Source organism: Thalia democratica, chromosome 2, assembly GCF_965202585.1.
Source record: "Thalia democratica chromosome 2, ktThaDemo2.hap1.1, whole genome shotgun sequence".
Taxonomy (NCBI): Eukaryota; Metazoa; Chordata; class Thaliacea; order Salpida; family Salpidae; genus Thalia; species Thalia democratica.
The window spans coordinates 53974347-53987678 of NC_139166.1; the positions used below are offsets into that span (position 1 = coordinate 53974347).

Below are 13332 nucleotides of genomic sequence, written 5' to 3' on the forward strand. Positions count from 1 at the left end.
AAATAATAAAAAATAAGAAACAAATTTAAATAAAATGTGGATTAAGAAATTCAAAAGCACTAAATATATAAATTTAAAAATAAAACATATTGTATGTAGTAAAAAATTTAAATAATTTACCTCAAAAATTTTTATATCAAAATAGTAGTCGTAATTAAAACACCAGAGTCATTAATCTTTTAACAATTTAAAAAAAAATACAAGAAATATTATAATAAAGCTAAAAGTTTAAGCAGTTTGTAAATAAGACAACAATATAATAATTATAATAATATAATATAAACATATAATTTTTAGTTATGCTGTTTTTTAAAAGAATGAAAACTTTTTATAAGAGATAATAAGCTGATTTATAAACATAACCAATTATTTCTAAAATAAATTGTATTTGTTAAATTTTTACAACAAATACACAAACCACTGTGTTGTACATAAAACTTCCTACAAAACGTTAGTAGTCGCAACATTTTTTACTTGCTAATGTTTATCAAACTTTAATATATTTATTTAAACGATTTGTGTTAGCCTAGTTTTTTTCTTAATTAGCATGATAAAAATACAAAAACCGAAGTTTTGTTTTGAAATATTTTTTAAACTAAAAACGAAGAGATCAAATGTAAGTAAAATATTATTAAACTTCAAAATTTACTTGCCTAAGTCAGTAAAAGGTACTTTTATAAGTTAAAAGCAAACACCAAAAATGGGTAGTTTCTTAATCATCTATTTATTTTACTTTTTGTTTGTAGAAATTGCTAAAAAATAGTTATAGAAAAATCTGTTATCGTTTTTTAATATGCAACTTAACCTAAGCATTTTTTTTCATTTTTAGTAAAAACATTTCTTTTGAAAACATGTCTTTAATACTTAAACTTTTAAGGTAAAAACTTTGACACTTCCAAATGTATATTTGAAGATAAAAATGTGTTCAGTTTTTAATACAAGTTTATGAAAATAATACATTTCAAACTTTATGTATTTTAGATTTGTTTATTTTTTCTAAAATTATTAAAACTATTTATTTAGCAAGTCGTATTAGTTTTTAGTTTTGACCTAAATTGTCAAATACTTTTTCCTCACAGTTTTGTTTTGTAAACTTTAAGAAAATTAAAACTTTAAAAAAAAAGTCATCTTGAGTAATTAAAAACAAAAGTATTGAATAATAGTTTTTAAAGTTATTAGAAAAACTTTTATATTTAGAACAAAATTTAGGTTAACTATTAAGCTCGTATGATTTCATCGGATGTTTAATTAAATCACATTTAACAAATTTTTAGTTACTTGTACACAAATTTAAAAAGTTCTGTTGAAACTAGACTTTTACACTCTTTTTAGTTTCTTTTTCACCCAAAAACTTTTCAGCTTCCTCAACATTGTCCAGCATTTCTCTTCCGTTCGTTTCAGGAATATTGAAAAAAGCGGAAAACGAAGCCAAAAAGCCTGCAGAAAAAACGACCATCATAGCCATTTATCTTAACTTAAAAGAGTTCGTTTAAAGTTAAAGTAACTTGTCAATTAACTTCTCTTCTATTTTTAGTTATTGGTTGTCACGTCATAAACTGACCAATGACGAGGAGCGTAACGTTGGGAAGCCACCTGACGTACTGTCTGAGAAGAAGCACGAACGGGGCGATGGTTCCTCCGACCCTGGAAGAAGCCGATCCCAATCCTAATCCGTTGCTCCTAAAAAAGTTAAAAGATGAACTAAAGAAAGTAAAATTTAAATGTTTGATGAATCAAAAAAAATGTTGGAGTTATTTGAAAAATTTGAGAGTACTATGAAATATTTTTAACTTTCTTGAAAAACTTATATCAGACTTGGAAATAATTGTTTTTCCGTTAAAATATTACACAACTAGGTATTGTTAATAACTTATAAAACAAAAACACAAATAGAAGTACTTTTCGACAACGCTCTTTAGTATTTACCTTGCGGTTAAAATTGCTGTAACTGTATTTAACTAATGTTAACTACAATAAATTTAGTTAATTATTAAAGTTGTGTTGCATTTTATTAGTTTGTTGTTGAAAATTTTTTTTTTTTGTATGTTTATTAAAATGTAAACAAAATTGTAGTGTTTTACTGAATTTTTTTTTTTAATAAAAGAATTCACTAATTTGTTGCTTCTTAAATTTTTGTGACTTTAAAAAAATTCATACAGTTATATTAAAATTAAAGTTTATACTTTTTATTAAAGTTTTATGCTTTTGCTTACTCATCAATAGATTTAGAGTTTTTTAAATATCAGTAAAAAATGAGTGAGCTAAAAAATCAAAAAAATCAAAAGCAAAGAGAGTTTAAATTAGTATATGATAAAAAAGCTGAACTGTAAGTATTACTAGAATACGACTTTTTTGTACATCAAGAACGAAATCTAACAATAAAGTAATCTTTAAACAACCATCTTTAAACTATTTAAAAAAAAAGCTAAACATTATTTTTTGCTTTGAACGCTTTATTCAATTCTTTAAACATTTAATTTTTTTTTATAATATACAAAAATTTATAAAAAATTGATAAAAAAAAATGATTTATTCCATAACAATAATACAAATTACAAAAACCCAACTTTTTATAAAAATTAGTGTAGATAAAAACTATAAAAAAGGTAAGTGCGGAGTCTTTCTTTGTTTTAAGTTCAGGGTTAGTAGATATAAAACTAACACCAAATATTATTTAGATTATTAAATTAATACCCAGATTTGTTTATTTTAAGAGTTTTTCTAATAAGTCTTAAAACTAGAAAAAAATCTTTTTTTAGGTTATAGTTATACAAACAAAAGTTAAACTAATTTAGTAGATAAATCTACAATATTTTGTTTAATTTTTGTTTGAATAAATTGAAACAAAGTTAAAATCATTTAGTAATAAATAAACTGAAAAACTAAAAGTTTTAATTGTTGTAAACAGTAGTAAATGTGAATAAAAACATTTTTTTTTACATTTAATAAAAACGTTACTAAAAGTGTTCAGAAATTTGTTGTTGCTGTATGATAAGTGTTATGACAACGATTTAATTTTATCAAAGCACAAAAAATTACGGGAGTGTTGTTATTGTTATCAAACTCTAAAAATAATAAAGCTAAAAGTGCTGTACTTACTTTGGAAGTTTTTATATTGAAGTTGTGTAAATAAAATTCTACTTATGTAGTTTTTATATTCGAACATTTTAAAGTTGAAAGCTAAAGTTCCATTAACTAATTTTTTAATTAAAATGTTTGATAATTCACAAGAGCAAAGCATCAGTTTTGTAAAAAAATTACTTATACCAGACTTAGATAAAGAATATTTTAACTGGCTGAATAAAATTTAATTATTTTTAGATTTAAAATCACATTACAGCTTAGGTTTTTAAACTATTCAGTTGAAATTATTTACAAAAGAACTTTTTTTTTCAATTTACGACAAAAAACCCCAAGTTTCAAAAACTGTTCACAAAGTTTGGTATCGCAAACTTTAGAACTGTAAGAAACAACTCTACGGTAACCAACCTGAGAACTGTGGGAAACAACTCGACGGTAACGGTGTAAATCCCCGAAGATGCAACCGAAGAACCGAACTTTCCCAGCAAAGCGAAGACCACGCTCAGGATTTTCATTGCTGTTTGAATTAAAGTTATTTCAGTTTGCGTTTTGAGTTTTGCGTTCAAAATTTTAGTCTGTTTAAACAATTAATTTCAATTTTTGGTCAAATTGGTTAACTGATGATCGGTCATAAATATAAAAGCATGTTTACGTCACAGTTGTTAAGAAATTAAACACGTGATCAAACACGGTTTGCTTCGTTAAAAATAAATATTTGCAACTTGATAATTTACTTTTAGAAACTAGCTTATTGTTATCAACGTTTTTCTATTAGTATAGCTTTTAATACTCGGGTCAGCAACATTTTATGAGTAACGGGAAAACTTTCTAAGAAAAATTGTTCACGGGCCGTAATATATAGAAAAAAGTCTTTCGCTGGCCGCGGTTACTTAAAGTAGCTGTAGTTATCAATAAAAAGTACTGATTTTAACCTAAAATTTGGAAAAATATGCGTTAAAAAAATCAGTAGTTAATAAACATTAGCTTCTAGTTGTAGTTTTTTACTACACAAGTTTTGTTTTGCTTTTAGCTAAAAATTCATTGTTATTATAAATAAAAATTTGTTATTAAGCGAATAATGTATATTAAAACGATTCGAGTGTAGGACTACTATAATACAAAAGCACTTTATTTTATATCCATATCAAAATAGTTAAAGTCATAGAATAACGTAATTATAACTTTTGTTTTTCCTTTACTCTTAGGAGTTAGTTTAGTTAACTTATCAATTAATCAGCTTTAATTTTAAGTAAGTTTTTCATGTTGCTTAGAACTATTAATTCAATACAGCTTAATCTATGTTTCAAAGATAATTTTAGTTCTGTAGTAAACTTCGTTTCTTAAAACAAGAAAACGCAAGCCTTGATTTCACAATCTTGTAAAGAAATTAAACTTTAGATTAAGCACATAACATTTATCGATTTGACACTGATTAGAAGTAAGATAATACTTATAACGAAATAAAAACAATCAGACCGTTACTTTGAGTAGTTTAATCAAATATGTTTGTTAGAAATTGTTTTAGTTGTCTAATTAAACTTTTAACTTGATATCTTGAAACAAGATAACGCAAGTCATGATTTAACAATACTGTTATAAAATTAGACTTTCAAAATAATAAAAAAAATCAATTATTTGTTTAAAAGAAACCGATTAAAAGTCAGCTAAAACTAACAAAAAAGTACAAAAACAATCAAGCAGTTTACTTTGCGAGTTTGCGGGGCTGAGCTCAACGATGAGGGACAATCCCAGGAGGCCGCAGCTTGCCAGGAAGGATCCACCGTACAGGAAGATTCTTCTTCCCAGCTTGTTCATCAGCAGCAAGGTGAAAGTGTACGCGAATATCTCCATCACCGCGTCTGCGTCGGAAGAACGAAAAATTGTTAACCTTTTTCTAGTTTTTAAATTTTACCTAAGCTAAATAAGTTGTAGTACTTGACGCTTGTGAGATAAAATTTAACAGCGCACATCTGTAAGCGCACTCAACTAACAGCAGCAAAGTGTCGTGTTGTTTTAGTTTTTAGGTTAAAAGTATGGTATAGAGATGTTTAAAAAGTATATTTTAGGATATAAAGTTTCAAATATTTCTAAAAGTAAAAAAGTAACTCAACATTCACTTTAGAAATATTTATTATTGATAAAATATTCAAAAAAAAGTTTAACTTACTCAACGAATTGTTCACAAAAACACTGCCAGATAAGTTGTCTGCATTCAAAGATATACCATAATAAAGTAAATTTACGGTAAACCTGAAAATATTTTAATAATAACTATTGCTATTTTATATTCTTCTTTAATATAACACTTTAGCAACATTAAAGACTTATCAAAAAGTTAAAGTAGAGTTTTTACTACTTTAATTTTAGTTCCAATAAGTTTGAACACCTTATGTATAAAAAAGCATTGTGCTATAAACCAAAGGTTTCTCATAGAAAATTTTGGAATTTTTTGTTATTTATAGTTTATTTGTTTTAAAGAAAACGTGCTACAGTAGTGTATAATTTCAGTATTTTATGTTAACATTAAATAAAAATAAAATTAAGTTTCAATATGCACAACAAACTTCAACATATTTTCAATCTATTACACATCAAAATATTTTGTTAAATATAAATTGAAGGAAACTTACCATTGAAACAAAACATTCAAAGTCATATTTCTCATGTTTTTCGTTTTAAATAAATCCAATGTCGTGTAAACCGTCTTTGAGTCGTTATCAGTTTCATTATCAACACCAGTTTTCTTAAAAGATGTAAAAAAATACTTTATTCTGGTTAAAAATTAAGAAATTTGTAAAAAACCTCATTTTCATTGTTTTTATTTTCAATTTCGGTTTGAATAGTTGCTTTTACATACAAGTCCTCGTCAATAGTTTTGTTGTTAAGTTTCGCAAGTTTTTTTACAACCTGTGGAGTAAAACATGTAAAAAATAGCTAGGCATAGTTGTTATACAAATATGTCTAAGTTTTGTTATATAAAAACCAAATAAAAAATACATATATATTTTAGTATGAAAGGCAAAGTTTTGAATAAAACTAAAAATCTAAGAGTAGTTTTATAAAAAATTCTTTATAAAAAATCGAAAGTTGGTAGTAAAAACTTTTTTAGCTTCAAATTTTACACTTAGGTACAAATTTTTTCTTCAACTTCAAAAATAAATTAAAAAAACAAGCAAAAAAACAACAAAATTAAAAAAATTAAAAATAAAAATAACAAGCTCAAAAATTTTAACTTTAAAATTTCACTTACTTTTTTTCCTTTTTCGTTTTTACCAGTGGCGAACAACCATCGTGGGGATTCCGGAATCAGTAAACAAAAAATAAGCAAAGGTGCGCTTAAAACCGTACAAATCAGCTGTAAATTGTTTTTTTATTGTTTTTTATATGTATCTTTATAATTTTGTTTAAAGGTTAATATTTGACTGTCACTACTTTTTTAATTCAGAACTATTACAGTTCTGTTTTATAAAAATTAGTTCATTTAAAAGCATTTTTATAGCAAAGATAATAGGCTTACGAAAATGTTTTATTACGTCATCATAAAACTTCACACAAGTTAAAATTTCTTTTTCTGTCTAGGAATGTAAAACCCTTTAGGATTAATTTTTCAATTACAATAAATTACACTAAAATCTGTTTTTAAAACTTATCCAAAAAATTGCTGACCATTATTTGGTGCCAGTCTCGCCAGTAATAAGCGATTAGAGACTGCATTATGGTTCCGACCGGATAAAGTAGATGGTACCCGACAGCGACATAGGCTCTGTATTTCACCCCTACAATCTCCGTTACTGTAAGTAAAACTCGTTATACCTTCCTGAACCTAAAAACTGAAGTTTTCATGGTTTTAAAAAGACTTGTTTTGGTAAAATGACTTGTTTAAGGCACGCATTTTTTTTCAATATTTAGACATTTAAAGAAATTAAAACATCATCATGTTAAATTTCAACTCTTTCAAAAAAAAACAAGTTAAACTAAATAAAATTTCACCTGTAATTAAAAATACTAAATGCACTAAATAAAGTGAAAAGTTTTATTTTATTAAGCACATCGAACCATATTTCAAACAATCAAAAAACTTTTGTATCGAATATTCAAAAGTGCTAAAGCCTTTAATAACTTTTTTCAAACTCACCGTAAACATAAGTGCCAATTGCAGTTCCGTATGCAAACATTGAAGCGAGGCCCCTTGTAATGATGTACGTAGTGACAGAAGTACTGTATGAAAGAACAAAACTGGAAACTAAAGCCAGTGCAAAGGTTACAACGCAAGTAATCTTACGTCCGTATCTGCAAATTTGTTTAAGTTTTAAGTTTTGTAGACACGAATCGCATATGCTTCTAAAAAAAAATTATTTTTTGAAAACTTCAGATTTTGAATCAGTTTTAAGGGAAATACTTTAGCAAGAAAAATCAAGCTCTTACTTAGATTTATAAATTTTAACATCTATATATTTTAATAAGATGTAACATTAAAAGGCGTTAAATCCTAGAGATCCTGATAAGCTAAGCTTATCGGAATATATACCACAGATGTTTTTATGTTATAAATTTATTCCGACGTTTAGAGATTTTTTGAGACTCCGTAGATCTGTTCTTAAATTTATGTGAGAGCAGTGAAACGCCGTTAGTCGGAATAAGTAAAAACATATGTAGTATATTTTAATATTAAGGAAACAAACTGAATATTTGAAATACAATATTTTTCAAGATTTGGGAATTTATGTATCAGATGTAAACCTGTCTGCAATATTTCCGAAAGCAAGAGATCCAACAAAATTGCCAATTTGGTACATGCTCGTCCCTATTGCGTTCACATAAAACATGTCGCATACCAGACTGTACTGAAAAAAATATTTTGATTTCAAAAATATTTAAACAATTAACCAGTTTGTTTGTTACGTTACTGCAACACAAATTTCAATTTCAATCTGCGACAAAATTAAGAGGATAAAAAATACTTTTTTTTTTTTTAGTTTTAAAATATACCTAGTTGGTCACTGAAATAAAACCAAGCAGCATTACCATATGAAAAAATAATGAATTGTTATTGAACGTGTTACAGAATAGTTCATTGAAAACTACTTATTTTAGTTTAGAGGAGTTTAAATTTGCACTAGTTTTACTTATTATATTTTTTTTGTTATTTGTAAAAAATAAAATGTATTAAAAAAACTTCAATGTACTCTTAATCTAAGTTGTAGCGGTCTAAATTTTCAAAATTAAACTTTTATAGCTATAAGTTTAAAATTTTGAAATCATAACTTTGTTTTATTTTTTAATTATTTTACTTATATGAGCTGTAAGAACTGTTAGGTAAGCACAAGTTTTTTTTTAAATCTCTTGCTTAATTAAGTTAGGCTTAATACCTACAAACTTAAGTTTTTATTAAGTTTACTTAAAAAAAATTTAATCTAACTGTAAGTTAAACGATTTCGTACACAACTGTTTATTTTAACTATATTGTTTTTCATATATATTGTTTTTACTTAATATGCTTATTTTACATAACCTATAATAATAGCTTTTATTTCAATGTGGCTTGTACTTTGATCGATATAACCTCTACTTAGAATTCCACATAACAAAAACTTTATGTAATAACCACTATATGTAGAATTTTTATTTTTAATTATCTTTATACTTTTTATTTTTCGGGTAACTAAATCTTTAAAAGTTATAAAAACTTAGAGTTTGTCACAAAATGAATTTCCATAAATTTTAAGTACATTTAGTTAATAAAAACTCTAGATAATTATTTTGTGTAGCGTTTTTACTTACTTTTTAAAGGTTTATCTTTATCTAAAAGTTAAAGTAAGTTTTAGTTTGAAAGATGTACTTAAATTTATTGAATTAAGTTTATGTAGCACAAGTTATAAAATATTTTTTAAGATACTTTGAGTTTTTTTATGCTGAAACTAAATTTACAATTGGTTCTTTTTAAAACTTTAGAAAACAAATCAAAATAACCTTTATTTTTAATATCACAAAAGCTTTTAAGAAATGTTACAAGTCAGTTAAAGTTAAATTTACAATTAAAAAACTAAAGTTAATAGCCTTTTAGAATAGATAAAATCATTTTATAACCTCAGTCACAACAGTTTGAGTGAACAAGGATTGATCGAACACGTATCCGTCGCTGCATCTGACAGGATCCTTTGATACATCGAAGCACGATTCGTTTGTGCAGTTGCTTGTGTTGTTGGTGTATTGGTATCTGGAACGTGAACGTTTTGAAATTAACACTTGATGAGTTATAAACCCTAAGTCAGTAGTTTTAAGCTTAAAGTAACGAAAGTATATGAATATTTTTTTCAGGCTAAAAAGCTTTAAAGTTTAAGCACTTTATGTTTTGTTTTAAAATTTTGTATGATTGTTAAGTTTAGTTTAATAGTGTGCGTCTCTATTTTTTATGGTTTTTGGAAAGTCAACATATTCAAACAATGCTCATGTTTGTGAGAAATAAATTTCTATAATTTAAAATATATCAAGCCAATCTTATACACTGCAAGCTGTTTTAACAACTATCATATTTAGTATATATAAACAGATTCTATGTGACAACCTTTTTTACAAGTTGTAGTTCAAAAAAAACATTATTGTAAAGGTTAACAAAATGGCTGTTTCTTTAATAAAGATGTTAATTATTAAAGCTAGATAAGTTATAAATCACATGTGCATTTGTTTGTTTGGTTGTGTATTGGTAAGTAAAATTTAAATGTTTTTAAATTAATAATTAACAACTTTAAACTCAAGTTAGTTGCTTCAAACTTAAAATATCAAAAGTAAATACATATTCTAAAACCCTTTTTTTTTGAGCTAAGTATTTTTGAACTATTACAAACTTGAATTATGATACAAAGTTTTAATTCAAAATTTTAGCTTTTTATGTTTTTATAACCTTAAGTATATATTTAAAATCAAACGAATTCAAACTATTATTTAATCGGAAACAAAAAAACGTTCTGTTATTAAAAACGATTTTTTTCACAGTAGTCAAATCTCTGTTTTTATAAGTGTTATATTAAAAATGTTTAAGGAAATAATTTAAACTTATATATAAACTTATATAAAATATCTATATAGCAACAAAAATAATATATGTATAAATGTATATATTTCTACAAAATGTAAAACTAAAAATAATTAATAAAAAAAAAGAACGTTAATTAAATAAAATTTTTGAGCATTGAACTTATAGAAATAAAATTAAGCTAAACTTAAATACTTAAGATATTTGGTTTTACAGACACAAAACTTAATATTTCTAAACTATGTGAATAAACTATGAAGAACAACCACAGTAAATGATAGCTTATTTTTTTGTAAGCTGTTATGCATTTAAGTCCACAGTGAGTTTAAATAATAAGTGCACACTGCATAACTAATAGTTTTTATGTCACAACCTGCTTTAATTTAAAATTTAAACATTTATACATTTGACGTAGCCTACTTTTTTATATGTAGTCATGTCAAGTAAGATTCTAAATAGTGTTAAGTTACCAACCGTAAACAAACCTAAATATACTCAATAGAGTGAACTACGTACTTTTTATTAAGGAAATGATGCATTATACTATTAGCATAACAAGCATACTCACAGGTATTCTTTTCATCAAAAAAGTAAAACTAAGTTTTATTAGTATACATATTTTTTTTCTTTGTGTTTTTCTAAGCCCTATATTTATTTCTTAAGTTATTTCTGCCAGAACTTATGAAAGCATTAACTTTCAAATGCTATAAAAAGTTTGATGTCTTAAAGTAAGAACTTTTTTAACTATTTTTTTTTAATTAGTAAATATTTTAGCTGCTCTTGTAAAATCAAAACTGTTAGAATCAAAATTTATCTAGAAGCTTTTCTTGACATACTTTTAATTTAAATACGTCTTAAACTTCTCAGTTTTTATAAAATTAATATAAACTAAGTTACTGTTAGTTGGAACGCTGATTGTAAAATAAAATTATATTTTCAACATACTGATTTTCAAACATAATCTAAGTTAAAGTTTTAATTCATTCTACAGTAATCAAAGAAAAAAAGTGCAAACTTAAAACATTTGAAAATTTGGTTTATATAGATTAACTAGCAGTGAGTAATACACTAGTAAAAATAAAAGACAACAAATTTTTGTGCAGTTTTGTTTGAAAGTATTTCCAATTATGTACATACTTTACTGCAGTTTAAGGTGTTAAAAAAACACTGTTAAATTTTTCTTTGTTTTCATAGCTTATCGGTTACTTTCTGTAAAACAAAGCTGACTGCTAACTTTATTAAAATAGATTAAGAAGGTATAAAACTAAAATAATTCCTTGAAAAATACTTTTGTAAAAAAAAAATACCGATAGCAACCATCGTATGTTTTTTTGAGCTGATCGTACGGAGTAGAAGCTTCAATAGCTTGTTGTTGTGAATAATTTAAAAGCTTGTCTTCTATGTCATCACTTAGTTTGCATCTAAATTATTTAAAATATTTTTGAAAAAGTAGTTAACAGATTTTTTTTTACTCTCATAACATTTTATAGTAAAAAAAAAGTTCTTTTTTTTTTTAATGTAGAAAATTTCATGATATAATTTCTTTCAAAGCTAGTTTGTTTTTAATATCAAAAAGAATAAAAGATTTCCGAGTAGTCAGTTTATTAAGTTAGACTTTTAGTACACTTTTTCTACAAATTCCTAATTTTTCAAAATTTATATATAAGCAAGTATTACTTTTTCCATTAATAAAACAGATTTCAGTTGTATAAATTTTTTTGCTAATAAAATAAAAACCAAATAGTAAGTTTGCTACTTATGCTTCAAATTTGAAAATAAATTGTCAGTTTTACATAACCAAAAAAGTATTTATGTCAAGTTTAAATCATGAAAAAATGTTGCTTGTCGAATAAACAGCAGTTATACAAGCACTTAAGAAGCATTTTTGTTTTTCGCAAACTTTTTACTCAAAGTTCATTTTCTCACCTAAAACTCGGCTGATAGGCAATAAAAACGGTGGCTAAGGCGTGAAACGCTGAAAACACTCTGTAGTAAGACAGTGAAAGAAATATGAGTATCTGAGCAACTCCAAAGTTGCCAATGTGGTCTAAAATTGTTTCGAACTTGATCATCTTGCTGAGCGGCGTGCAAAAATCAATGCTCCTCGAACGCGAGTGCACTGCTGCACGGCAAGCTTATTTTTCTTTTCTTCTCTCATTTGACACGCGTTTTTGTGTGTTTCGTCACGATTGAACTCGCTCAAGCGCTTAATCTCTATTGTTGAGACGTACTAGCTACATTCCAAGCTTTTTTAAAGGACAATATTATTGAACTTATCAGTTTTTTGGCCTCACTAGTTCATGAATGAAAGTTATTATTACCAACTTGTACATATTTTTTTGCAGTTTTCCTTCAGCCAATTAAACTACAATTTCGTTTCTGAGTACCACCTGAAAAGCTTAAGTGTTGGAATTTATAAGTGGAAAAGGCTAACTGATGATCACAATGTTTAGCAATATCTATCAGCAAGAAACTGAGTGAAAGAGATAGAGAAAAAGTTTAGCAGACCCAATACAAAAAAAAAACAAAAACATATTATTGAACATTTTTAAATGTACCTTTTTATTTTAATACCTCTCAATTAATTTGTCCTTTTTTATTAAACTTTATTTAATATTTTTTCAAGTTAACTGCCTTGTATTATTACTGTGTATTGTCTTCGTTTTAAGTTCATTTGTTTTTGCATACATAAACCATGTGAGCATGCAACATATGGCTATACAGACGGGCTATTAACAATATTGTTTTATATAAAAGAAAAGAAAAAAATGATAAAAAAAATCAAATGTGTTTTTATAAGTTGTAACAAAGTTTGAGTAACATGTTTACTTTTAGTTTTAAAATTAACTTTGTGTAATGAAATTTGTTCCAGAAACAATATTATTTAGTTACGACTATGTAAAGTATACTTTATACACACCTTTTTATTATTACAAAATATTTGTTTTATTCTATTACAGACAAGCTTCTTTTAAATACTGCTATGAAAAATTCACAGTACAAAACATTTCAATCAAACATTAAAAAGCAATTATTCACCTACTAAATGCCTATATTTGCAGGTAAAAACGTTTAAAGTAAGTTTAATTTATTTTGTAATAATTTAAAATTTTATACTTATTACTATCAATACAAGTTTTTTTATAAGAAATGTATGTAGGCCAAGAAACCGTTTTTATGCTTAAGTCATTTCCGCTTAATGAAATAAATGATCAAAT

The 13332-nt window shown here is 25.5% G+C and overlaps 1 protein-coding gene across 1 annotated transcript; it reads right to left on the reverse strand.

Moving 5' to 3' along the window:
• Positions 1-211: 211 nt before the first annotated feature.
• On the reverse strand, positions 212-12218 carry LOC145829597 (organic cation transporter protein-like). The gene is made up of 14 exons (XM_082937438.1): positions 12041-12218; positions 11422-11535; positions 9169-9298; positions 7822-7925; positions 7217-7371; positions 6748-6872; positions 6332-6436; positions 5884-5988; positions 5712-5824; positions 5249-5331; positions 4788-4940; positions 3490-3598; positions 1562-1680; positions 212-1437 (listed from the first exon to the last, which is right to left on the reverse strand). The coding sequence occupies exons 1-14, from the start codon at positions 12184-12186 to the stop codon at positions 1310-1312; spliced, it is 1689 nt and encodes a 562-aa protein (XP_082793564.1). The 5' UTR covers positions 12187-12218; the 3' UTR covers positions 212-1309.
• Between the last annotated feature and the right edge of the window lie 1114 nt (positions 12219-13332).